The 27,627-nt window shown below is 43.3% G+C and overlaps 1 protein-coding gene across 1 annotated transcript in view; it reads left to right on the forward strand.

Annotated features, from left to right (window-relative positions):
- LOC126249201 (uncharacterized) overlaps positions 1–27,627 on the forward strand; it is a 608,431-nt gene that overhangs the window by 422,426 nt on the left and 158,378 nt on the right. Inside the window, exon 8 of the mRNA XM_049950854.1 lies at positions 24,209–24,277. Coding sequence (XP_049806811.1) covers positions 24,209–24,277 — 69 coding nt within the window. The remainder of the gene's footprint in view (positions 1–24,208; positions 24,278–27,627) is intronic.

Here is a 27,627-nt window from a genome sequence, read left to right on the forward strand (position 1 = left end):
CTTCCACTAAGGAAGGGATTCTATTAGTGTTTATCTGCTCTGCATAGAAACTAACAGTTCTTGATCGTTAGGAGAGAAATTTATTTTGTACTTATTTGCTGCGCTTAGCTTTTAAATAGTTTTTCTGGGAAAACCTAGCGTAGTTTTCGCGTCTCGTATTTCAGTGAGTGTTTCTTGATTATCAGAGTAGCTCATCAGAAGATTATCTTGGGAATTTGTCACCGTATAGAGTAGGGTAAACATAGTCATGTGTAGGGACTGTGGTTGTTGTGAGCGGACGCAAGGAGAATTGGCCACTCTTCGGGGGCAGGTGGAGGCTTTGTCTGTTAGGCTCATCGAGCTCGAGGCGCAGGCGTCGGCTCGTAGTGGCGTTGGGGCAACTGTGGTGAGACCTGTGCATACTTCGGTGGCCTTGGAATCACATGGAACCCCTGATGTCGCTGCGTCTTCCGGCAGTGAGCATCTTACCGGTCAGCCATCACTCCAGGGTGAATGGCGGACAGTGGTGGGCTCGCGCGTGCCTGGCCGAAAGGCGAAGGTGGGATCTGGCCGCGTGGCAGCTGCCTTACCCCTTTCCAACAGGTACGGGGTGCTTCCTAGTGGTGATGACATCGTTTCCGAGCCACCACAGGATGCCTCGCCTGTTGGGCCAGTGGCCGATTCTCCGGCAAGGTCCCGACAGTCACAGAGGGCGGGCCTATTAGTTATAGGGAGCTCCAACGTTAGGCAGGTTATGGAGCCCCTCAGGAAAATAGCGGGTAGGTCGGGGAAGAATGCCAGTGTGCACTCGGTGTGCTTGCCGGGGGGTCTCGTCCGTAATGTGGAGGAGGCCCTTCCGGCAGCTATTGAACGCACTGGGTGTGACCGGCTGCAGATAGTAGCACATGTCGGAACGAATGACGCCTGCCGCTTGGGTTCTGAGGCCATCCTTGGTTCCTTCCGGCGGCTGGCTGATTTGGTGAAGACAACCAGCATCGCACGCGGAGTGCAAGCTGAGCTTAATATCTGCAGCATAGTGCCCAGAGTCGATCGCGGTCCTCTGGTTTGGAGCCGTGTGGAGGGTCTAAACCAGAGGCTCAGACGACTCTGCGACTATAATGGTTGCAAATTCATCGACCTCCGTTATTGGGTGGAGAACTGTAGGGCCCCCCTAGACAGGTCAGGCGTGCACTACACACCGGAAGCAGCTACTAGGGTAGCAGAGTACGTGTGGCATGCACACGGGGGTTTTTTAGGTTAGAGGGACCCCCCCCCCCCTTGGGCGAAACGATAAAATACCTGACGGCTTACCAGAGAGAACATCAGCATCGTTGATAAAGAACATCCGTCCTCAGAGACCAAAAACAGGAAAAGTTAACGTAATATTGGTAAACTGCAGGAGTATCCAGGGCAAGGTTCCTGAATTAGTATCGCTTATTGAAGGAAATAGTGCGCATATAGTATTAGGAACGGAAAGTTGGTTAAAACCGGAAGTGAACAGTAACGAAATCCTAGACACAGAATGGAATATATACCGCAAGGATAGGATAAACGTCAATGGTGGAGGAGTATTTATAGCAGTAAAGAATTCAATAATATCCAGTGAAGTTATTAGCGAATGCGAATGTGAAATAATCTGGGTTAAGTTAAGTATCAAAGGTGGGTCAGATATGATAGTCGGATGCTTCTATAGACCACCTGCATCAGCAACCGTAGTAGTTGAGCGCCTCAGAGAGAACCTGCAGAACGTCGTGAAGAAGTTTCGTGATCATACTATTGTAATAGGGGGAGACTTCAATCTACCAGGTATAGAATGGGATAGTCACACAATCAGAACTGGAGCCAGGGACAGAGACTCTTGTGACATTATCCTGACTGCCTTGTCCGAGAATTACTTCGAGCAGATAGTTAGAGAACCAACTCGTGAAGCTAACGTTTTAGACCTCATAGCAACAAATAGACCGGAACTTTTAGACTCCGTGAATGTAGAAGAGGGTATCAGTGATCATAAGTCAGTGGTTGCATCAATGACTACAAGTGTAATAAGAAATGCCAAGAAAGGAAGGAAAATATATTTGCTTAACAAGAGTGATAGGGCACAAATCGCAGAATATCTGAGTGACCACCATCAAACGTTCATTTCTGAGGAAGAGGATGTGGAACAAAAATGGAAAAAATTCAGAAACATCGTCCAGTACGCCTTAGATAAGTTCGTACCGACTAAGGTCCAAAGCGAGGGGAAAGATCCACCGTGGTATAACAATCATGTACGAAAGGTACTACGGAAACAAAGAAAGCTTCATCATAGGTTTAAGAGTAGTCGAATCATAGCTGATAAGGAAAAGCTGAACGAAGCGAAAAAGAGCGTAAAGAGAGCAATGAGAGAAGCATTCAACGAATTCGAACATAAAACATTGGCAAACAATCTAAACAAGAACCCTAAAAAGTTTTGGTCATATGTAAAATCGGTAAGCGGATCTAAATCCCCTATTCAGTCACTCGTTGACCACGATGGCACCGAAACAGAGGACGACCGAAGAAAGGCAGAAATACTGAATTCAGTGTTCCGAAACTGTTTCACTGCGGAAAATCGTAACACGGTCCCTGACTTCAGCCGTCGCACGGACGCGAAAATGAAAAATATTGAAATAAACGATATCGGAATTGAAAAACAACTGCTATCACTTAGTAGCGGAAAAGCATCCGGACCAGACGAGATACCCGTAAGATTCTACAGTGATTATGCTAAAGAACTTGCCCCCTTTCTATCAGCAATTTATCGTAGATCTCTGGAAGAACGTAAAGTACCTAGCGACTGGAAGAAAGCGCAGGTCGTTCCCATTTTCAAGAAGGGTCATAAATCAGATGCGAATAATTATAGGCCTATTTCGCTTACGTCAATCTGTTGTAGAATAATGGAACATGTTTTATGTTCTCGTATTATGACGTTCTTAGATAATACAAATCTCCATCATAACCAACATGGATTCCGCAAACAGAGATCATGTGAAACTCAGCTCGCCCTATTTGTCCAAGAAATTCACAGTGCCGTAGACACTGGCGAGCAGATTGATGCCGTATTCCTGGACTTCAGGAAGGCATTTGATACGGTTCCGCACTTACGTTTAGTGAAAAAAAATACGAGCTTACGGAATATCGGACCAGGTTTGTGATTGGATTCAGGATTTCCTAGAAGAAAGAACACAACATGTCATTCTTAACGGTTCAAAATCTGCAGATGTAGAGGTAATTTCGGGAGTACCGCAAGGAAGCGTGATAGGACCTTTATTGTTTACAATATACATAAATGACTTAGTTGACAACATCGGTAGCTCCGTGAGGCTATTTGCAGATGACACGGTTGTCTACAAGAAAGTAGCAACATCAGAAGACTCGTACGTACTCCAGGAAGACCTGCAGAGGATTAATGAATGGTGCGACAGCTGGCAGCTTTCCCTAAACGTAGATAAATGTAATATAATGCGCATACATAGGGGCAGAAATCCATTCCAGTACGATTATGCCATAGGTGGTAAATCATTGGAAGCGGTAACGACCGTAAAATACTTAGGAGTTACTATCCGGAGCGATCTGAAGTGGAATGATCACATAAAACAAATAGTGGGAAAAGCAGGCGCCAGGTTGAGATTCATAGGAAGAATTCTAAGAAAATGTGACTCATCGACGAAAGAAGTAGCTTACAAAACGCTTGTTCGTCCGATTCTTGAGTATTGCTCATCAGTATGGGACCCTTACCAGGTTGGATTAATAGAAGAGATAGACATGATCCAGCGAAAAGCAGCGCGATTCGTCATGGGGACATTTAGTCAGCGCGAGAGCGTTACGGAGATGCTGAACAAGCTCCAGTGGCGGACACTTCAAGAAAGGCGTTACGCAATACGGAGAGGTTTATTATCGAAATTACGAGAGAGCACATTCCGGGAAGAGATGGGCAACATATTACTACCGCCCACATATATCTCGCGTAATGATCACAACGAAAAGATCCGAGAAATTAGAGCAAATACGGAGACTTACAAGCAGTCGTTCTTCCCACGCACAATTCGTGAATGGAACAGGGAAGGGGGGATCAGATAGTGGTACAATAAGTACCCTCCGCCAGACACCGTAAGGTGGCTCGCGGAGTATAGATGTAGATGTAGATGTAGATTTAATTGTCGAACTTCGTCCCTGAGGGCATCGATTTTGTCAAAAACCCGTAGAGCCTTGTCATGGACCTTCACCTGTATAGTGGTCTCGTGGAGTGCGGTGCGGATGTCGACGTTTCGTGTCCACCATGGAGCTCCTGTGATCCATCGGTAGCAAATGTTTTGCAGCGCTTGGAGTTTGTTGTAGTTGGAGACGCACGTAGTTCCCCACGAGGTGGAGCCATATAAAATTGTGGGTTCCACCGTTACCTTATACAATTGGTGTTTAGTCTGAGAGTTGAGATCCTTACTCTTCACGAACGGAATCAATGACCTGGCCATCTTCTTGTCAATATGCTGCGTAAAGAGCAATTTTTTGTCAAGGTAGACACCGAGGTACTTCACTCCCGGCGACCATGGGATAAATTGATCAGCAATTTGGAGTCTGTCGTTCAGAATCGGTTTCCTCCCTGTGAACATAACGGCTGCCGTCTTCGTCGGGTTGATCGTTATCTTATTTTTCAGCGCCCAGCGTTCCATTACATCAAGTTGCCGTTGCAACCTGCGATTAGCTGGTCCAAGCGTCGTCCAGTCGTCAGAAAGGCCGTATCGTCCGCATAAAAACTCGCCATAACAAGGGGGACTGTTGGGATGTCATTTATATACAAGTTGAAAAGCAGAGGCGAAATGACAGAGCCCTGCGGAATTCCTGCGGAGATCAGTTTCATTTTGGAGTTTTTATCGTCGACACGGACATACAGTTTCCTGTCCTGCAGAAAGTTCTCTATGTGTCCAATGTAACAATCCGCAATAGGGGTAGTGCGATGTAGTTTGACGGTAAGGTTGGGCCGCCACACCTTATCCTATGCTTTTTCGATGTCGAGGAATACACCAATTGTGAAGTGCTGCTTGTTGTATCCTCCTTGTATCCGTTCGGTGATCCGTAGAAGTTGAAGTTCGGCAGGTAACTTGCCCTTGAAACCGAATTGTTTGGGTCGTATAACATCATGCGCTGTGAGTATGTCATGGAGCCTCTTCAACAGCACCCTCTCGAGCACCTTGCCAAGGGTCGGCAAGAGGCTAATTGGCCGGTAACTGCTGGGTTCTGCTAGGTCTTTACCTGGCTTTGGGATTGGAATTATTCGAACCGTCTTCCATGCCGTAGGAAAATATCCCTGCAGCTGTTGAAAATTCGGGTAAGGAGTACAGTTGGCTTCTTGGGCGACTTATGAAGTCGTTGCCTGGCGCGTTATTCCGAGTCTTCCGGGTAATTTTACGGATCTCTGCTGGTGTAGTGAGTTGTGGGCGGCTCTGCACAGGCGTAGTACGAAAAGCAGTCCATTCTGCTGTAACGACGGCTTCCTCTTCTTGCAGGCGGACGTCGTTCACGGGGGTCGCTGGTATAGACATCAGTTCTCGGTAAGTCGTAGCATAAAGCTCCGCCTGGGCGAGTTCGTCATAGAAGAGGCCATCTGGTCCTCTGATGGCTCGTTATGTGGCCGCTGGTGTTGTATGTTCTTGACTACCTGCCATTCGTTATTGGTTCGAAGTAAGAATTCATCCATCTTATTTTCCCAGACCTGTTGTCACCACCCGGCCACTCCCCTGCGCAGTTCTCGTGTTAAGACATGTGTGTCTCGTCTATCGATCGGGTTTCTATAGCGAAGCCAACGTCGCCTGCTCCTGTTCCTCTGTCTCTTCAGTTCTTGAAGTAGAGGCGGGAACTCGTCGAAAGCTACTACAGGGTAGAGCGCGTGAGTAGTTGCCCTCCGTTTGGCTTCTTATCTTCTCCGTCAAAGTTTGTACGGCGGTCTCGATGGCCTCCGGTGTTGAAACGTCCTGCGTCGGGCGGATATTGATGTCAAGATGTGTCCGAAATTGATCCCAGTTGAGAGTTTGTGAACTGGGGGACGAGGAAAGTTGGCCGTTGCGTTTTCCACTATGTTGAGAACAGGGCGGTGGTCCGACGACAGATCGTCAACGGTGCGGAGCTGGAGGTTCGTGTCAATGTTTTTCGTGAGAGCAATAACTAGGACGTCTGCTTCTTGCCGCTCGTAGTAAGGAATCCGTGTGGGCTCTCGCGGACCATGGACTGTGATGCCCAGTTCTTCTTCCATGGCAATCAAAGTTCGTCCACGAGGGTTCGTACGCCGGGAATTCCACACGACATCCTTGCTATTAATGTCACCTCATAGGAAGATTTTGTCAAAATTGGTGAAGATACTCCGTAGGTCGTCTGGCACCAGTTGATTACCGGGCTGTTGTACGTCGCGATGAAAGTGGTGTTGCCTGCCGCCGATCGAACCGTTACTGCTGTTGCCTCCAGATGTTGGAGGTGTGGTAGTGTTTCATCATGATGACGCAGTTCCCTTTTAAGTAGAACTGTTGTCCCTCCACCTCGTCGGCCTTGTCTGCCCGTTCTATAGACGTACATGTTACGAAATCTGAGCTCAGTTTTTGGACGAAGGTGCGTCTCCGATACAAGTGCGATGTTGATTTTGTGACGTTGTAAAAATTCAGTAATCTCTGTTTTCTTGTATTTCAGTCCGTTGGCGTTCCATATACAGATTTTCAGGTCTCTCGTGGTCCCAGGGCGATCCATCTTAAGGTGTTCCAAAGGCCTTCAGTGCACTTTCGATTAAAGAAAGTATCTCCACTAGTTGTTGCTGCACGGTGGTGAGAAGTTTGGCGACATCAGAGAGCGCTGGCGCTATAGATTCCATCAAATGTGCTGGTGAGACGTAGGTTTCCGGTTCCGGTCGTCGTGGTGATGCTGCGTGGGCGTATGAATAATGATGGCGGTGCTGTCGTGGTGGGCGTGCTTCGGGAGGAAGCTGTGTTACTGGCTGCCGTGGCGTCGCCGGCTGTTCTTGTGATGTTTGCTGACGGTGTGGCGGCGGGTGTGTCTTCAGGTTGGAGTTCCGTACTACAAAGAGTCCTCCGTGGAGAGGGCTGAGGCGAAGACCGTTGTCTATATTTCCTGAGAAGTTCCTCAGCCACGCCATGTATCACGATGGTTCTTTTCACAGTTCGCACATTTCGGTGGAGCCCCTCTGGGAAGAGTACATGTTGAATGAGGATCTGTGTTGCCCTCCACATCGAACGCAGCGAGCAGGCAAGCTGCAATAATTAGCTGTATGTTCGAATCGCTGGCAGTGGCGACATTGAACAGGTCCTTCTTGTCTGTTGTAGGTTTCAGTAACGACTTTAGTATATAGAAAGTATTTGATGTCATAAATCTTGTAGTTTTCCTTTTTGGCTGGCAACGTGACACAGTAAGCATCTTGAGGTCGTAATTCCTTCGTGTGGTCGTCTCGATTTTTAAACTGGTGGACGTTGATGGCCGGGAAACCCTTCTCTATCAGTGCATCTTTCAGTTCTTTCTCCGTAACTTCGGCAGGTAGACGTTTTACAACCACTTTGAGGTCGTTGTCCTCTGCGGTCTGATGTGTAAAAAAGTGGATGTCATTCGACACAAACAAATTGATGGCCAGTCGTTGATCTTCATAGGAGTCAAAGTGATATTTGATCTTCGTTGGTAGATGGCCTTAAGACTGCCGTCAATATTCGCCTTGTTGAGTTCCATGTAGTTCTTGGCGTGGTAAATAGTAACGGGCGGGACTTTGCGTAGTGAGTTCCGGCCAGAGCCATCTGTCCCCTCTTTAGCTGCTTCTAGATTGACGGCATTCGTCTAGTCCATACGTTCTGGAGCATCCGTAGTATCTTCTGTCGCAACAGCCGCATAACGGTTGGAAGTTTTCAGTTCTTCTGGTCGTTGTCGCTTCCGAGGGTTGTTCTGCTTAGGAGAAGCGTAGAGTCGTTTTCTTTGGCAAACTAGTGTAAAATCGCCCTCTTCGTCGGTGGGCTGCATGGTCCAAACTTCTTCAGATGAGATTTCCTCCATTTCATCGTCGTCTTCTGGTGGAGAAAATTGTTCGAGGTCGTCGTCTTGTTCTTCAGACTGTGAAGCAGGAACTGTACCAGTACGGTTGTGGTATACTTCTTGACTTTGAAGAATGATGTGTTGTATTTCACGTCTTAGTTTCCGTTGTTGCCGATCTTCCTGTGTTATCTGATGCCTCTCTTTATAGGGGTTTGACGTATGTTGTCCTCCGCTCTGCATTCGCATAGCGCTCGTCGTGGTCCTGTCATTATCTTGCCTTTCAGAACCTGTTGTCGTTGCAGGGGTCGTCGCGGCAGGCCCCACCGACCGGCCAACGGCCGACCCCGGCGCGACCGAGTCGGCTGGCTCGGACGCGCGCGCTCCGTTGTCCGCACTCATCGGCATCGCGCGCTCAACTGGCAATAGGGTCGTCATTCTGTTTCACTTAGTCTTTTTTAAGTTGTGAGTGAGATGACGCCTGTGGAGCACAAAGTTTTCTGCGTCCTTGAGTTCGCGAAAAGTGAGTCGCAAATTGTAGTGCAGCGGACATTTCGTACCAAATTCGGTATTCGACCACCAACTCTCAAAAGCATTAGCGTTTGGTTTAAGCAGTTTAAACAGACAGGGAGTGTGTACAAAGGAAAAAGCACAGGCCGATCGCGTGTGTCGGAGGGTGATGTCCGACAGATTCAAGAAAGTTTTGTGCGCAGTCCCAGTAAGTCTACCAATAGAAGCCAGTCGAGAAGTTCGAATATGCCAAACAACTGTATGGAAAGTTCTTAGACGGCGTTTGCTGTACAAGCCCTACCGATTACAACTGGTGCAGGTTATCAACCCGAATGACAAAGAGAAGCGTCTCGCATTTTGTGGTTATTTGCTAGCAAAGACGGAGGATGACACATTTCTACAGAGTGTAATTTTTAGCGATGCAGTGACGTTCCTTCTTAGTGGAAAACTCAACAGACACAATGTTCGCATATGGGGTTTGGAAAATCCACATTCACCATTGCAACACGAAGGAGACTCACCAAAGATCCACGTCTTCTGTGCCGTATCCCATACAAAGGTTTGTGGACCATTTCTCTTTGCGGAAAGAACTGTAACAGCAATCACGTACGTGGACATGTTGGAACAACGGTTGTTCCCTCACGTTATGGAAGATTCCCAGGACTTCATTTTCCAACAGGATGGAGCTCTGCCCCATTAGCACCGTGGAGTATGAGGCTTTTTGAATGACTCCCCTTCTCAGCACTCACAGGGGACTTGAGGACCTGGCTCTGCACTTCTGGTCACGAAGATCTCCTGATCTCACACCCTGCGACTATTTCTTATGGGGTTATGTGAAGGAAGCTGTTTTCGTCCCGCCTCTACCAACCACTCTGAACGATCTGCGGAACCGGATCACTGCTGCCGTGCACTCAGTAACAGCAGATACACTTTCATTTGTGCAGGACGAGTTTGGCTACCGCGTCGATGATTGCCGTGCAGCCAACGGTGGCTAAATTTAACATTTATAACATTTATCACACTTCTAATTATTAAATAATTATTAAAAACTAATTACAAATTATTAAAAATTGTTAAATTTATTAAATTGATGTCAAACATTATTTAAAAACTTTGATACTTGCTCTTTTAGTTAGTATAAAGCTTGTTCATTTTAGATTTGTACTTGAATAAATATGAAGTTTTGAAAATAGGTCCATCATTTACAATAATCCTATATATTCGGCTGCCTTATCTACCTGAATAATTTCTTTTATCTCATCATGCATTTCCTCAATCTCCTCCTCATCTGTGGAATTAGTTGGCATCTCATCGGAACTTGTATTACTGTGTTGGGTGTGGGCTTCGTGTCTATCTTGGCTACAGCAATGCATATACTATGCTGTTCATAGTAGCTTATCCGCATTCCAATTTTTTTACTCATTATTAAACCTACTCCTGCATTACCCGTATTTGATTTTGTATTTATAACCCTTTATTCACCTGACAAGAGGTCCTGTTCCTCCTGTCACTGAACTTCACTAATTCGCACTATATCTAACTTCGATCTATCCATTTCCCTTTTTAAATTTTCTAACCTACCTACCCGATAAAGGAATCTGACATTTCACGCTCCGATCTGTGTGCCATCATCATTAAACTATACAGTAGAGCTGCATGCCCTCGAGAAAAATTACGGCTGTAGCTTCCCCTTGCTTTCAGCCGTTCGCAGTACCAGCACAGCAAGGACGTTGTTTGATGTTACAAGGCCAGATCAGTCAGTCATCCAGACTGTTGCTCTTGTAACTACTGAAAAGGCTGCTGCCCCTGTTCGGGAACCACTCGTTTGTCTGGCCTCTCAACAGATAGCCCTCCGTTGTGGTTGCATCTACGGTACGGCTATCTGTATCACTGAGGTACGCAAGCCTCCCCACCAACGGCAAGGTCCGTGGTTCAATGGCTCATGCGGGTGGAAGTGGATTAATAAAATAAAATACGAGAACAACTGCCGAACAATGAAATACAGCAAAGCTAACAATGAAGTGTACTAGTCGAGCAATAATTTCGTGACCTCTTTAGCGCTGCCGCTACTGAGCAGGCCCAGGGTATGTGTCCAGGGCGTCAACTTCAGAGGACGCCAAATTCATATTCTTGAAGGAAAAAACCTTGTTTCACAAAGCGCCTAGCATCCAGCTTAAGTCGGTCTATCGATTAATCATATGATTTTTAAACGCATCCTTGTTGGTTTTCGAACACATTCTAAGTTGACTTCTAAACGAATCATTGGCATGCCTGTGTCGGCTGCTAGCCTCTTCCAGTTCGTACCGCTGTGGCGCTGTGACCATATCGGTTCGACCCTGAGGCCTGTTCAGATGAGACCCGATTTCTGTTGGTAAGAGCTGATGGTAGGGTTCGAGTTTGGCACAGAGCCGGCAGGTGTGGCCGAGCGGTTCTAGGCGCTTCAGTCTGGAACCGCGCGACCACTACGGTCGCCGGTTCGAATCCTGCCTCGGGCATGGATGTGTGTGATGTCCTTAGGTTAGTTAGGTTTAAGTAGTTATAAGTTCTAGGGGACTGATGACCTCAGATGTGAAGTCCCCTAGTGCTCAGAGCCATTTGAACCATTTTTGTGGAACAGACCCAAAGAGCCATCAATAAGGCTCTATGCAAGCTGGTGGTCGCTCCATAATGATGTGGAATGGAATGGATCCTCTGGTCCAAATGAACAGATCATTGATTGCCAATGGTTATGTTCGGCTGCTTTTTCCCAAACGACTATGGAATTTTTATAGAGGACAATGCGCCATGTCACTGAGCCACAGTTGTTCGCAGTTGATTTGAAGTACATTCTGGACAATTTGAGCGAATTATTTGGCCTCCCAGATCGCCCGACATGAATCCCATCGAAAATTTATGGGACATAATCTGGAGGTAACTTCGTTCACAAAATCCTGTACAGGCAACATTTTCGCAATTGTGGTCGGATGTAGTGGCAGCATGGCTCAGTATTTCTGCAGGGAACTTCCGACGACTTGTTGAGTCCATGGCACGTCGAGTTGCTGCGTTTCATTGGTAATAAGGAGGTCCGACACGATATTAGGAGGTATCCTGTTACTTTTGTCACCTCAGTGTATATTTAATAATTTGCAATTTATCCATCACCTGTAACGCAGAAACTATTAATTCTAGAGACAAGTGAATTGGATCTTTTTTTGAAGGAAAACAATTAGTTTTTTATTGGGAAACATATTCGCTAGAAGCCACGGTTTTCGGTTTATTCAAGAAAAACTTTAAAAAGTTACCTTTAAAGGCCCCACCCCCAACCCCAACGCTTAAAACCAAGTTGGCATTTTCAGTATGTTCTTCGTGACACTCACTCCCCCACCCACCCTACAAAAGTTCGCGACTCCACGATTTTTTCCCCTAATCACACTTTTTTGGTCTTCGCTGACAGGGCTGTAGAAGTCTTAAGACAGAGATGGCGGCACCCTAACCTATCAAAATATAGAATAGGTATAGTCAGAGAAGAAACAATGAGTTGAAAGTTGCCTCCCCACCCCCTAAACATGTAAATAATTATTATAAATATAACAGAGCTACGTGTAAGTGGGATTTTAGTTTACGATGTTTGTAACAATAGTGTGTTTCCATAGAGTAAAATTACACCATGTACTCTTCCGCGTTTGCTTGAATCTAATTGGATTTCGTTTCACGTGGAGCGGAAGCCAAGCTGTGTCCAGTACGATCAAGTACGTCCGTAAGGATATGTTTTAAGCTTTGTTACACGCACATAGATTGAGCGATAATGCGGGACAACAGCTTTATGGGTGCATTTAACTTGGACAGCACTGGGCAGCCAGCTAGTCCAACTAAACTGCAATGGCGTGAGAGTTCAGACGTTATAAGAGACGAGCAGAGGAACAATATAGCTTCGAATGTCATTTAATTTTTAAAGGGAATGAAATAATATTCGGCAAAACTCGAGCACCGGCGCACGCTTCTTAGATGACCAGACGGAAGGCATAAAATGCTCTCGTTCTCACCTAACATAACATTTTAACTACAAACGAGAGTGATGAAAATTCCTAACTTAAATACAGGGTAAATTTTCTGAGCGAGCTATGTGTGATGCAAAAGTGTACTGTAGGGATTTCACCGTATTGTTGGATATTGAAGCCACTGAAGGTATTAATTACAGTCAGTCGTCTGGTAATCTTTTAGCTCCTTCCTTATCCGAATCCGCGAAATACGTTTCAGTTCTGGAACTGTCATCTGCTACGTTGATAACGAATCGATCAACAATGTAATCCACGAAGCCACACAGGCGCCGCATTTCTCCTCTTCTTTTATGGCGTTCCGATCTGTATCGCGCCAGCGTTTGGCAGACCTGTGAGAAAGCTGCGTGCATTAAGGCCGGTTCCCATTACAGCGCAGCAATGCGGCACGCGGCAATGCCGCGGTGACTCGCTGAGTTGGCGTTCCTATCTGGAAGCGGCAGACGCTAGCTGTAGCCAATGACGGACCACCACTACGGTAAGGGGGGGGGGGGGACCCACTAAAACGCCCGGTGCATTTGATTAACTACAACGTGAATCTGCATGAAAGAAAGACGAAGTTGGCTGAAGACATACCGGCTTTTTATTTTCTTTACGATGTACTCTTTCACGTATTTCATGTTTTTTTATTTCAACAGAAACAGATTTGATGAGCATGGTTCGTAACTGTTTACTGTCTCATTTAGAAAACCGATGGCCGCGGAACAGAAACACATTGTTACTTTCATAACAGCATTTAGTATTGCAAATTGCAGTACCTAAACGAAGTTTACTGTAACGATAGTACATTACCTGTTACGTGGTAGTCATTTATTTATAATTGAAAATATCTGACAGTTTATCCTCATATTTACTGTGTTAAGATCATGTATTTTAACCACTCTGTGAGTGTCAGTTATTGAAACTACCAATGAAGTAGTATCACCAAACTCAGCTCCATCTCTAAACCGCCATTAACATTATCATTACCAAGGTAGACATAAAGCTAACATCCACACCACAGTGATACAAGTTTACATGCCTACCTACACCACAGATGATGAACAGTTTGAAACAATGTACGAAAAAAAGAGATTATTCAGATAGTTAAGAGAGACAAAAACTTAAAGTGTGATGACAGACTGGAATTCGATAGCAGGTATAGGAAACGAAAATAGTAGGAAAACAGAGGCTTGAGGGAAGGGAAGAAAGGGGAAGCCAACTGATAGAATTTTTGCACAGAACGTAATATAATCATTGCCAACACTTTACTTAAGAATCAAGAAAGAAGGTTGCATATTTGGAACAGAGTTTTGGAAATCAGATTTTAAATTGTAAGACATTTCCGGTGCAGACGCAGACCGACGATAATTAATTGGTTATTAACTGCAGTTTACGACTAGAGACCCCCCTACATGAACCATGGACCTTGCCGTTGGTGGGGAGGCTTGCGTGACTCAGCGATACAGATAGCCGTATCGTAGGTGCAACCACAACGGAGGAGTATCTGTTGAGAGGCCAGAAGACAAACGTGTGGTTCCTGAAGAGGGGCAGCAGCCTTTTCAGTAGTTGCAAGGGCTACAGTCTGGATGATTGACTGATCTGGCTGTGCTGATACTGCGAACGGCTGAAAGCAAGGGGAAACTACGGCCGTAATTTTTTCCGAGGGCATGCAGCTTTACTGTATGATTGAATGATGATGGCGTCCTCTTGGGTAAAATATTCCGGAGGTAAAAGAGTCCCCCATTCGGATCTCCGGGCGGGGACTATTCAAGAGGATGTCGTCATCAGGAGAAAGAAAACTGGCATTCTACGGATCGGAGCGTGGAATGCCAGATCCCTTAATCGGGCAGGTAGGTTAGAAAATTTAAAAAGGGAAATGGATAGGTTAAAGTTAGATATAGTGGGAATTAGTGAAGTTCGGTGGCAGGAGGAACAAGACTTCTGGTCAGGTGATTACAGAGTTATAAACACAAAATCAAATAGGGGTAAAGCAGGAGTAGGTTTAATAATGAATAGGAAAATAGGAATGCGGGTAAGCTACTACAAACAGCAGAGTGAACGCATTATTGTGGCCAAGATAGATACGAAGCCCACACCTACCACAGTAGTACAAGTTTATATGCCAACTAGCTCTGCAGATGACGAAGAAATTGATGAAATGTATGATGAAATAAAAGAAATTATTCAGATAGTGAAGGGTGACGAAAATTTAATAGTCATGGGTGACTGGAATTCGGTAGTAGGAAAAGGGAGAGAAGGAAACGTAGTAGGTGAATATGGATTGGGGCTAAGAAATGAAAGAGGAAGCCGCCTGGTAGAATTTTGCACAGAGCACAACTTAATCATAGCTAACACTTGGTTCAAGAATCATAAAGGAAGGCTGTATACATGGAAGAAGCCTGGAGGTACTGACAGGTTTCAGATAGATTATATAATGGTAAGACAGAGATTTAGGAACCAGGTTTTAAATTGTAAAACATTTCCAGGGGCAGATGTGGACTCTGACCACAATCTATTGGTTATGACCTGTAGATTAAAACTGAAGAAACTGCAAAATGGTGGGAATTTAAGAAGATGGGACCTTGATAAACTGAAAGAACCAGAGGTTGTACAGAGTTTCAGGTAGAAAATAAGGGCACAATTGACAGGAATTGGGGAAAGAAATACAGTAGAAAAAGAATGGGTAGCTTTGAGGAATGAAGTAGTGAAGGCAGCAGAGGATCAAGTAGGTACAAAGACGAGGGCTAGTAGAAATCCTTGGGTAACAGAAGAAATATTGACTGTAATTGATGAAAGGAGAAAATATAAAAATGCAGTAAATGAAGCAGACAAAAAGGAATACAAACGTCTCAAAAATGAGATCGACAGGAAGTGCAAAATGGCTAAGGAGGGATGGCTGGAGGACAAATGTAAGGATGTAGAGGCTTATCTCACTAGGGGTAAGATAGATACTGCCTACAGGAAAATTAAAGAGACCTTTGGAGATAAGAGAACCACTTCTATGAACATCAAGAGCTCAGATGGAAACCCAGTTCTAAGCAAAGAAGGGAAAGCAGAAAGGTGGAAGGAGTATATAGAGGGTCTATACAAGGGCGATGTACTTGAGGACAATATTATGGAAATGGAAGAGGATGTGGATGAAGATGAAATGGGAGATACGATACTGCATGAAGAGTTTGACAGAGCACTGAAAGACCTGAGTCGAAACAAGGCCCCAGGAGTAGACAACATTCCATTAGAACTACTAACGGCCTTGGGAGAGCCAGTCCTGAGAAAACTCTACCATCTGGTGAGCTAGATGTATGAGACAGGCGAAATACCCTCAGACTTCAAGAAGAATATATAATTCCAATCCCAAAGAAAGCAGGTGTTGACAGATGTGAAAATTACCGAACTATCAGTTTAATAAGTCACAGCTGCAAAATACTAACGCGAATTCTTTACAGACGAATGGAAAAACTAGTAGAAGCCGACCTCGGGGAAGATCAGTTTGGATTCCGTAGAAATATTGGAACATGTGAGGCAACACTGACCCTACGGCTTATCTTAGAAGCTAGATTAAGGAAGGGCAAACCTACGTTTCTAGCCTTTGTAGACTTAGAGAAAGCTTTTGACAATGTTGACTGGAATACTCTCTTTCAAATTCTGAAGGCGGCAGGGGTAAAATACAAGGAGCGAATGGCTATTTACAATTTGTACAGAAACCAGATGGCAGTTATAAGAGTCGAGGGACATGAAAGGGAAGCAGTGGTTGGGAAGGGAGTGGGACAGGGTTGTAGCCTCTCCCCGATGTTATTCAATCTGTATATTGAGCAAGGAGTGAAGGAAAGAAAAGAAAAATTCGGAGTAGGTATTAGCATCCATGGAGAAGAAACAAAAACTTTGAGGTTCGCCGATGACATTGTAATTCTGTCAGCGACAGCAAAGGACTTGGAAGAGCAGTTGAACGGAATGGATAGGGTCTTGAAAGGAGGATATAAGATGAACATCAACAAAAGCAAAACGAGGATAATGGAATGTAGTCGAATTAAGTCGGGTGATGCTGAGGGAATTAGATTAGGAAATGAGACACTTAAAGTAGTAAAGGAATTTTGCTATTGGGGGAGCAAAATAACTGATGATGGTCGAAGTAGAGAGGATATAAAATGTAGACTGGCAATGGCAAGGGAATCGTTTCTGAAGAAGAGAAATTTGTTAACATCGAGTATAGATTTAAGTGTCAGGAAGTCATTTATGAAAGTATTTGTATGGAGTGTCGCCATGTATGGAAGCGAAACATGGACGATAAATAGTTTGGACAAGAAGAGAATAGAAGCTTTCGAAATGTGGTGCTACAGAAGAATGCTGAAGATTAGATGGGTAGATCACATAACCGATGAGGAAGTATTGAATAGGATTGGGGAGAAGAGACGTTTGTGGCACAACTTGACCAGAAGAAGGGATCGGTTGGTAGGACATGTTCTGAGGCATCAAGGGATCACCAATTTAGTATTGGAGGGCAGCGTGGAGGGTAAAAATCGTAGAGGGAGACCAAGAGATGAATACACTATGCAGATTCAGAAGGATGTAGGTTGCAGTAGGTATTGGGAGATGAAGAAGCTTGCACAGGATAGAGTAGCATGGAGAGCTGCATCAAACCAGTCTCGGGACTGAAGACCACAACAACAACAACGAGTAAAGAGATAGTAAACAGTAGCAAATTAAGGAGATCGAATCTGAATAAGCTAAGTTCCAGAGTTCTTCAGGAGTCGTGAAGGAACCATTAGGTAACGACTGACTGAAATAGAATTGGAATGGATATCTGTGAGAGAAGAAGTTGTGAAGGCAGCAGAGGATGGAAATGGGAAAAAGGTGCAGTAGAAATCCTTAGATCTAACACGGTATTTTGAATTGAGTTGACAACATGGAAAAGATGAAAATGAAGCAAAGAAAGTAGGCCATAGGGAATCGAGATGTCTAAAAAATGACGCTGACAGAGTCCAAAATACGAACTGCAGTTCTGCGCTCGGAAAACATGGATGCCGAATCCAAATAAGAAAAATAGGAAAGAAAACTTTGCTCAGTAGAGAAGCGGTTGCCAGAAGTCATTTGGCAAGCCAAAACTATGCAAAGGAGAGAAGTCTAGCAGGTGGAAGGAATATGCAGAGAGGAGAGGGGGAAGGAGCTATACAAAGTATTATGAGGACAATGTTAGATTCCTGTGAAATGTCTGAACACGCAAGGTGATACTGACCCTACCACTTAAATTAGTAGACAGACTGAAGAAAGGAAAACTTGTATTTATAGTATTTGTATATTTAGAGAAAGGTTTTGACAATCTTAAATGAAAGACACTCTTTGAACCTCTGGAGATATCAGCTAAAAAACACAGAGACACAAGATTATCTACAACTTGTACAGAACCCAAACTGGAGTTGTAAGACTTCACTTACTTGAAAGGGAAGCAGTAATTGAGAAGGCAGAAGTAGAGATGATATAAAATCAGACTGCCAATAGCAAGAAAAGCATTTCTGGAAAAGGAAATTTGTTGATACTGAATACAAATTTAAATGCTTGGGTAGTATTTTATAAAGGTATTTGTGTGGAGTGTAGCCTTGTTCGTCAGTGAAACGTGGACGATGACCAGTTCTGTCAATGGACACTTTCAAAATGTGGTGCTAAACAAGAATGCTGAAGATCAGATATATAGATCGTATAACTAAAGAAGAGGTACTGAATTAAACTGAAGAGGAAAAGAAAATTATAGCACAACTTGTCTAAAAGAGGGGATTAGTTGACAGGACATATTCTGACGCATCAAGAAATGATCAGTTTGGTAATGGAAGCTAAATTGTAAAGAGGAATAGAGAGACCAAGGCTTTACCTTTCATTAGGTAATTCAGTTGCTTATTTATAGCCACGATATTTGTTTAATATAGCGTGTAGCACATATCACTTATAATGTATTTGTGTATGCATCTCTATTACTCACTGCAAACAGCCTTATGTTAGGGAAAAATTACAACTTGAATCCAGTTTTCTTATGGCGACTGTTAACAAATGATAGAATTGGCTATTCTGTCATTTGTGGCATTTTCAATAGAACATGTATTCCTTCATGAACCAACAACCAGTGACTCGTTACGTATTATCCATGACTTTCGAATGGACTGGCAGTTCTCAAACTGTGTAGAAGTCTATGTGGCTAATGTATCGTAATACAGTTCTGCATATACTGTCACTAGTTTTTTGTACAGTGGAGGCTTTTCCGCTGACTTCAAATATCATGTGACCATTCTCAGACTATTAAAGGATGCACTAACATCGTATGAAACTATTTTTAATTACCTTTTGTGTCGGGAAAGCGGGTTAATCAGGAAGTAAATAGGGCATTTTGCAACTAAATATCGAATCGGCCATTGGTAGTAACTGTGAAATCAATTACTATGATTGTTCCTTCATAAGTACTTTCAAGACTGGGAACAGTGACACTTTTATAATATTGAAGATGATGCATAGAATATTATATTTGGTACTTTATGACAAAATGTATGAAAAAATGGTTCAAATGGCTCTGAGCACTATGGGACTTAACATCTATGGTCATCAGTCCCCTAGAACTTAGAACTACTTAAACCTAACTAACCTAAGGACAGCACACAACACCCAGCCATCACGAGGCAGAGAAAATCCCTGACCCCGCCGGGAATCGAACCCGGGAACCCGGGCGTGGGAAGCGAGAACGCTACCGCACGACCACGAGATGCGGGCCCAAAATGTATGAAACATAGATTCGATCAGGGATGTAAAATCTTTCGGTAAAAGAAATCGACTTATCAGAGGCTATATATACCACCTGTAAAGACTATTTCCGCGATGCTGGAAAGAATAATTGGCAATCTGGTGTTATTACATATAATTATAAAGTATTCTAAATGCAAATAAATAAAATATCTTAAGGCGAAACGAAATAATTAATTACAAGTTTGTTTAAGCGGCCATCACCAGCAGCAGGCACAGAAATATTCGTATCGTAAATAACAAACGTCTTTTTCTTCCTGTGATGTACGGTATTTTATTTGTTCCAGATGCGTTTACTTTAAGGCATTTCCAGTGGAATCTTTGCGATATTGGTAGGTTATAAAACAGTTCACGTCTTTTTTTTCACATGAATAAGTGATTACTTATAATTAATCGAGTTTTTGGCTGGCATCTGCGTTTCCTCCCATCTGGTCGCAGGCTGTAAGTCACACCACATCACTTACGTGACATAACCACAGTTCCACGTTACAAACTTTTTTCTTCACAATTTCAATGTTTTTTTCCGCTTATTGGTGTGGAGCACTATTATTCTTGTGTCACTAGCTGCGGATATTTTACCAAAACTGATTTAAAGTCGTAACTACCGTGTGTTCAATTTATGTCTCTTCTTCTTTGGTTTGTTTATGTACATCTTGCTAACGTAACGAAGTATATGCTGAAAACTAAAGTCTGAAAACTAAAGTCTGTTCATTTGTTTTCCCTCTCTCTCTCTCTCTCTCTCTCTCTCTCTCTCTCTGTGTGTGTGTGTGTGTGTGTGTGTGTGTGTGTGTGTGTGTGTGTGTAGTTAGTCAGGGCGAATTGTAGAATGTTGACTGTGAATGTAATAGCTGTCAGAGAGTGGTTGAAAGTTTTCGTGTTCAGCTGATTCGACTTTTGGTTTAAATGTTTAGCGGAGAGGTTGATGTAAAAGTGAGGACAAAGGGGTTGGGTGATAATATTCTGAGAATAATCTTTTGTTGGAGTGTTATTCCACTATTTCATTTATTACTCTAAGCAGTGAGTTTACCCTACATGAACCCCTCCACGGAATATTTAAGCCAAAACTCAAATCAGCCGAACACAAAAACTTTCAACCACTCTCTGACAGCTGTTGCATTCACATTGAACTTTCTACAATTCGCACTGACTAGCTACACACACATACGGCTATAAGGAGAACAGAAATGAACAGACATTAGTTTTCAGCATATAATTCGTTAGGTTGGCAACATGTACATAAACAAACCAAATAGGAAGAGCCAAAAGTGAACGTACTATAGTTACGACTTTAAATCATAGTTTTCGGCAAAATGTCTACAGATAGTGACAGTAGAATAATAAAGCTCCACACCAATTAGCGTAATGAGCATGAAAATTCTGAAGAAAAAGTAGGAATGTGAAAATGTGCTTATGTTCCGCAAGTTATGTTTTAGTGCGACCTCCAGCATGTGGGCAGATGATAGGAAACGCAGATGTCAACCGAAAACTCGATTAACTGTAAATAATCCCTTATTTACATAAAAAATAAGACCTGAACTCTTTTATAATCTACATATATCGCATATTAAAACGAAATTGAATTATCCTAGACTCCATCGAAGATGTCTTAAGGTAACAAGTAACACACATTGCAGTAAGAAAAAAGCGTCTGTTATTTACAAAATGAAATAATCAATATTTGCAGATACTTAGCAACTTACATCTTATGACATTCCAGCAAATTAGTTTCGATTGAACTTCTGTAGGACTATATAGGGAATTGTAAATATTAATGTGTTTCGTTTCACTGTCATTCTCATTTCACATGCTATTAAATGCTGTTCCTAAAAGTTCATCGATCCATTGTGAAAACCTGTAATTACTTTCACATCTCGATAGATAAATAGATTTTGCATACTTACTTATTATGCGGCAAAATACGTAACTCTTCCATAATAAAAAAAAACACGATTCGATTTCTTAAATCGTTTACGAAATTTGATTACAAATGATTTACGACGAGCACAGCGAAGTATCGGTCGCATCGCGACCCGCGCACAGCCAATGCGCGGCCTGTCCGCCGACATGTCATCCAATATCTCGAGAATGGTGATAGCTATCGTTCTGCTCTCAACTTTAGAAACAATTTCGATATGTTGGCTAAATTTAATACGCAACAGTATATTACCTAAAACGAACTATACGCAATGTCTACACAATGCGTTTTTACCTTTGCACATTTCAATAAAATGTCGTGTAGTAGTTCACTTAAAATTGATACAGCAAGTAATGACGATAAATAACGAAAAGAAATTCAGCCCTTTATCGAGCGAAGATATCAGGCTGTAAGATGCAGAAGAATCGAATTTTTTCACCTAATAGTATTCTCGAAATCAGATGATAAGTATTTCAAAGGTGCTGCAGCGCTGCGCCAGCACTTCGGCGAAAGTTCGTGTAGCCAATGGTTCTGTACTTGTCACGTCAGCACGTTCTGTTGACGGCGCGGACCTGCAGCGCGGCACGCGGCAGCGGCAGCGGTTCGATATGGGCAAACCGCGACGCAGAGCCGGCTGTGCCGCGCCGCTGTCGGCAGTTCCATGGCAACCAACGCTCTGCCGCGCGGTTTTTTGATGCGTCGCAGCCCTAGTGGGAACCGGCCTGTTGTTCCAGTACGCCTGACAGCTAACAGTCTTGTTATTTCTCGCGACAGATTCCTTAACTTGGCTCCAAATCAGTTCTGATGGGTTCGTATCGTAATGGTACAGTGGAAAATGTAAAAACGTAGCATTTTTATAGTGTGCTCGATGCAGTGAAAATGATTGTTTTTCATGTTTCTACAACACTTATCTTCATGTTTCTACGATACTTATCACTCTGGCTTGTGTGAGAGTACATCAGTGGTATGAAGCAATGTACATAATCCAGATGAAGAGTATTTGGTTTTCCATTTTTGTTCTAAAAATTAAATTGTTATGTTTTCTCAGTTTAAGCAATCTTTATATCGACAATTAGGAATTATATTTGAAATGAAAACAGGAATTTCATGTCAGATATGTAATTAAAAACAAGAAGACGTGCATTATTCATGAAAATGATGATAAATTTTGCAATTACGAGAGATAGGTATTTCAAATGGATCGAAAACTAAGTCTGATTAGGATGAGACTTGATCCAGCGATCCATAAACTGCAGCAGATTATCAGTCTACTATGCTACAGATTCTGCTATACATCCAGTGTGTATTTGTATCTCACCTGTATCAAATAGAGTCCCTCGGAAAACTTAAAAGTTTTGTGCGGAACATGTCTGCAGTGTTTGGAAGTCAAGTGAAGTCATGTTACAAGTTGTCGCCACACTTTGCATACTGTTTAAAGTTACTCATATTGTTCATCAATCGAATATACACCAATTATCGTAATTTTGAATCATATTAATGTGTTTACACTTATCAATGTAATAAGGGTTGGATTGTGTACAATTTATTTAAGAGGACGTGTGATATTTTTCCTGATTTTACACTGAACTTTATTTGTGTTGCATGTGATATACAAACAGCATTCAGACCACTGAAGATTCCAATGGATAGAATGTCCTAGAACAGCCTCCAGATAGCTTTGTGTTGACTTTCGGTGACTGCATAAGTGACCTATGTTACTGCAAACGGAACAGGAATGACTCTGACTAAAGGCTAGCACGATGCAAACAGAATGCCTGTGTAATTGTGCAGAAAAGAAGAAGGTCCTGTTGCCATCTTTAGCCCTTGCAGATATCATCAGTGTACTTAATCATTTCAGGACATTCAAACCAGCATAGTGGCACTACATCCCAAGCGGGCAATAATAGTTACTCACAACCAAACTAATAATAATAATAATAAATTTCTATTTCATATAATGCAAATAGACTAATTCGTATTGCTTAAAATACTTATTGTAATGGATATCCGCAGATACAAGGCAGATATCTGCAGTAGCTATTACTACAGATATCTGCAGCAGCCTCAAAATATGGGCCTAATTTATGCAGTGATTTGTGAGCTCCTGCTTAGTTAACACGTACAGTCGGTATTTCTTTCACGACTTTACCTGCTGCCATGTCTATAAAGCGAACACCAGTGAGCACTGAGGAGCTGTAAGGCTCTACTGGACACTGTAGCCCTTGTATTTTGACATAGCATTATCTCAGTTCTGCTTAGAAATGTGAACTCAGTTGAAAAAGCCTTGCAAGCAAAATGCCATAAATGCATCAAACGCCATTGATATGGTTCCTTGCCATGAAGCATTGCAACTAGAGGTATAACAGAATACCCAGTCTGTGGCATTGATATCGATTAGACCTCTGAAATTAATAATCACTATTACTTATGTTTTCCATAAATGCTATGTATTACTGACGAATTCCACATTTTTTCTTGTCTTGCAGAGTAATTCTTAACAACAATAGGAGCTAACACTGTGTATTCGTATCTGGAGCTTGAAAATCACCATCACTGCTGTCATGAGCGCTATGGCGCTGGTGTTTATTGCATGTACACATATATTCTTTCTTCGCTACCGCAGGGTAATTCTTTCTGATCAGGGTCACGAGGCAACAGCAGAAGCTGATAACTGTACTTCTAACGCTGATCTTTTCGTCTGTTGTTGACAGTATACTACTAATAACCAGGTTGCCATGACATTCACTCTAACCCTTTTGTACGAACATTGTTCTTCCTTCTTAATTTTCCTATTTGAAACTTCCACATACTGTCTGGAATTTCATGAACGTGTTATATCTCGACTCTCTTTACAGGTGACGTCTTGTCCTCGATTGTATGGAATCCGTTATAATGTATATTTAATACTAAAGGTGACACTGCCCTCTTCGTTTTTTAAGCGATAGCGCTATGTCCTTGACAACTTTCCACTTATTTGCAGGCAGAACGCGATACATCTTCACCCGAAGTCGTCGTCCTCGCAGAGCTGCCCCCATCTCGTATCTCAAGGGTGAGTTACTGCATGTTGAGTCATTTCGACTGTTTGTGTGTCTGGCAATAGAGCATTTGTACATTTAGCTGTAAGGTTTGTAGCCTATGTGACAGTTTACTAATTCGTCGATCGCTGACAGCTTCATGCAGCATTTGCTGTATGGTCTGCATTCATAACGTAGCAACTGTGGACTTAGAAGAATGCACGCTTATAGCAGCAGACGTAGTGGAGCATGGTATGTACGAGCCCAGATAACAATCTTAGTCATTGCCACAGCCCACGTCTGTAGGACAGTTGCGCGTGTTAAGTCCAACGTCGTGATGTCATGATGTAATCAGATACGTACAACGTATCAAGAAAAGGTTTACCTCTTCCGCCACCCTCGCCAATAAGTCAGTTGTCTGACAAGAACGGCGGAGAGATGAAGGTCACCCATCCACTGTGGGTATACTAGCTCACTTTCAAGGTCATCCCCCCAACTTGATATAGGCCTGCAAGATGACTTCAAAATGGCGGGGAAAGAAGCCCCTCATCCCCCTACCACCTCCCCACTCCCTTCTCTCTCTAGTCTCATAGTGTGATTTTCGTCATTCGAGTTCTGTACACTGTAGTGGAATGGTCATGATGAAATGCCTGCAGCAGAGTTAAACTACTTAAAAAATTCGATATCATCTTAATTTATAATCCGAAAACGCATCACACACTTTGACGTTACAGTGTGTAACTAAAAAATGGCGGGAAATTCAAAGGGGTGTGTTGTCTAAATGGCTGAATTACTATATTTTAATGACATCGTGGCATTTTGTGTGTGCACTGCTGTGACAAACAGACTCCCGTTACATACCAGGTCTACGTTTCATATGAAGTACATGTCCCTTCAATACTAGTGTGTTAAAAATGACATAGTGTGTTAAAAACAATGATGTCACTATAAGATTGCCTTAGAGGAATCTGACACTATAAGATTATAGTAGCCTTGTAAATAATGGTGGGAAATGGGAGTAGGAGCGTTTCTACACGCAAGTTTTGTACGTTAAAAACGCACGCAGAAGACATCGCTAAATAGCACTATAAACTATATCCTCGGTTGTGCTGTTACCACCACCACTGGCATTGGATAAGAATGGCAGAGGCACGCGCTTCATTAAAAACAAGCAAAAGCTATCTTCCATTTTATGCTCCATAAGTGCTCGCGGCCTCTGCACTGTCCGCCTACCGTACTGCGCTCTTTCGCAACTGATGCCAGAGTCGCGGTTCTACAGCTTGAACTGCTACTGGAATACAAATGAAATGGAGAGTGGCCGCTCTCTATCGCCCAGGAAGAATCACCAACACACCTGATAGATAATGCTAGAACGAGAGGTGGAGAGTGGCCGCTCTTTGTCATGCCGACAAAGCGCATCTGAGACGGCCAACTGCCTCCAATCGCGATAACACAAACAGGCCGTCACTGAACGATGCGTGAAGAGGAGAATGGAGCGATTACAGTGAGTACAATATGCGTGTGATCTTAAAGCACTCTGATATTTTTTTATTACATGTATCTCTAATTCTCGAGGACATTTTCAACAATGATTCATTATTAACATCCGATCGTCGTCCATGCTACCACCACCATCAAAGTTCTCCTATACTATAACAATTTTTTTAACTCGACAGTTCTGACAACATTCTGGGACACTGACAGTGACAATTATACAATGAGGTGTTTCATGGTGACCACCTGACCACGGCTAACGACCGTGATGCAATCATTAAATTTGCGTTTTGTTTACGTGTACAGTGGTAAATTCTGGCAGGTGAGTCTAATGAGCTGTCTAATGGCGGTGTATCACATGAAACTGTAGAAGACTTGTCCTCACGTTAATTCCTATAAGATATTGCCAAAATTTGTTACCTACCATAGTTCAATACGACGAAAAGAAGAAAAAACCGGAAACATATCAAAACTGTTTTACGGTCCTTCAGTAATGCCGGTTCCTTGAGTAACTTTTTACTACCTCTCATTTCCCATGCACGTGAATACGGTGGACCGTTGTGAAACACTTTCGTTACAGACAATTCGTGTGGAGCTGGACATGGTGGTTTCGAATTGGCAATTGAAAAAAACCTGATGTACATGTATCTTTGTAAGTAATGGCAAGCTTACAGCTCCAACTGCGTGGTATTATTTATCAATGATTCTGAGTGCAATTACTATCTAAAAATCCTTTTAACCTTCTGAATAACATCCTACACTGAAGATCCAAAGAAACTGGTACACCTGCCCAATATCACGCAGAAGTGCCGCAACACCATATGGCATGGACTCGACTAATGTCTGAAGTTGTGCTGGAGGAAATTGACACCATGAATCCTGTAGGGCTGTCCATGAATCCGTAAGAGTACGAGGGGGTGGAGATCTCTTCTGAACAGCACGTTGCTTAGATATGCTCAATAATGTTCATGTCTGGGGAGTTTGGTGGTCAGCGGAAGTGTTTAAACTTAGAAGGGTGTTCCTGGAGCCACTCTGTACCAATTCTAGACGTGTGGGGTGTCGCATTGTCCTGCTGGATTTGCCAAGTCCGTCGGAATGCAAAATGGACATGAATGGATACAGGTGATCAGACAGGATGCTTACGTACGTGTCACCTGTCAGAATCGTTTCTAGACGTATCAGGAATTCCATATCACTCCAACTGCACACACCCCACACCATTACAGCCTCCATCAGCTTGAACAGTCCCCTGCTGACATACAGGGTCCATGGATTCAAGAGGCTGTCCCCATACCTGTACACGCCCATCCGCTCGATACAATTTGAAACGAGACTCGTCCGACCAGACAACATGTTTCCAGTCATCAACAGTCCAATGTTGGTGTTGCCGGCCCTGGCGAGGCGTATAGCTTTGTGTCGTGCAGTCGTCGAGGGTACACGTGTGGGCCTTCGGCTCCCAAATCCCATATCGATGATGTTTCGCTGAATGGTTCGCACGCTGACACTTGTTGATGGCCTATCATTGAAATCTGCAGCAATTTGCGGAAGGGTTGCACTTCTGTCACGTTGAACGATTCTCTTCAGTCGTCGTTGGTCCCATTCTTGCAGTATCTTTATCTGGCCACAGAGATGTCGGAGACTTGATGTTTTTCCGGATTCCTTGTATTCACGATATACTGGTGAAATGGTCGTACGGGAAAATCCCCACTTCATCGCTACCGCGGAGATGCTGTGTCCTATCGCTCGTGCGCCGACTATAACACCTCCTTCAAACTCACTTAAATCTTAATAACCTGCCATTGTAGCAGCTGTAACCCATCTAACAACTGCGCCAGACCCTTGTAGTCTTATATAGGCGTTGCCGACCGCAGCGTCGTATTGTGCCTCTTTA

This window comes from Schistocerca nitens, chromosome 3 (assembly GCF_023898315.1).
Source record: "Schistocerca nitens isolate TAMUIC-IGC-003100 chromosome 3, iqSchNite1.1, whole genome shotgun sequence".
NCBI lineage: Eukaryota > Metazoa > Arthropoda > Insecta > Orthoptera > Acrididae > Schistocerca > Schistocerca nitens.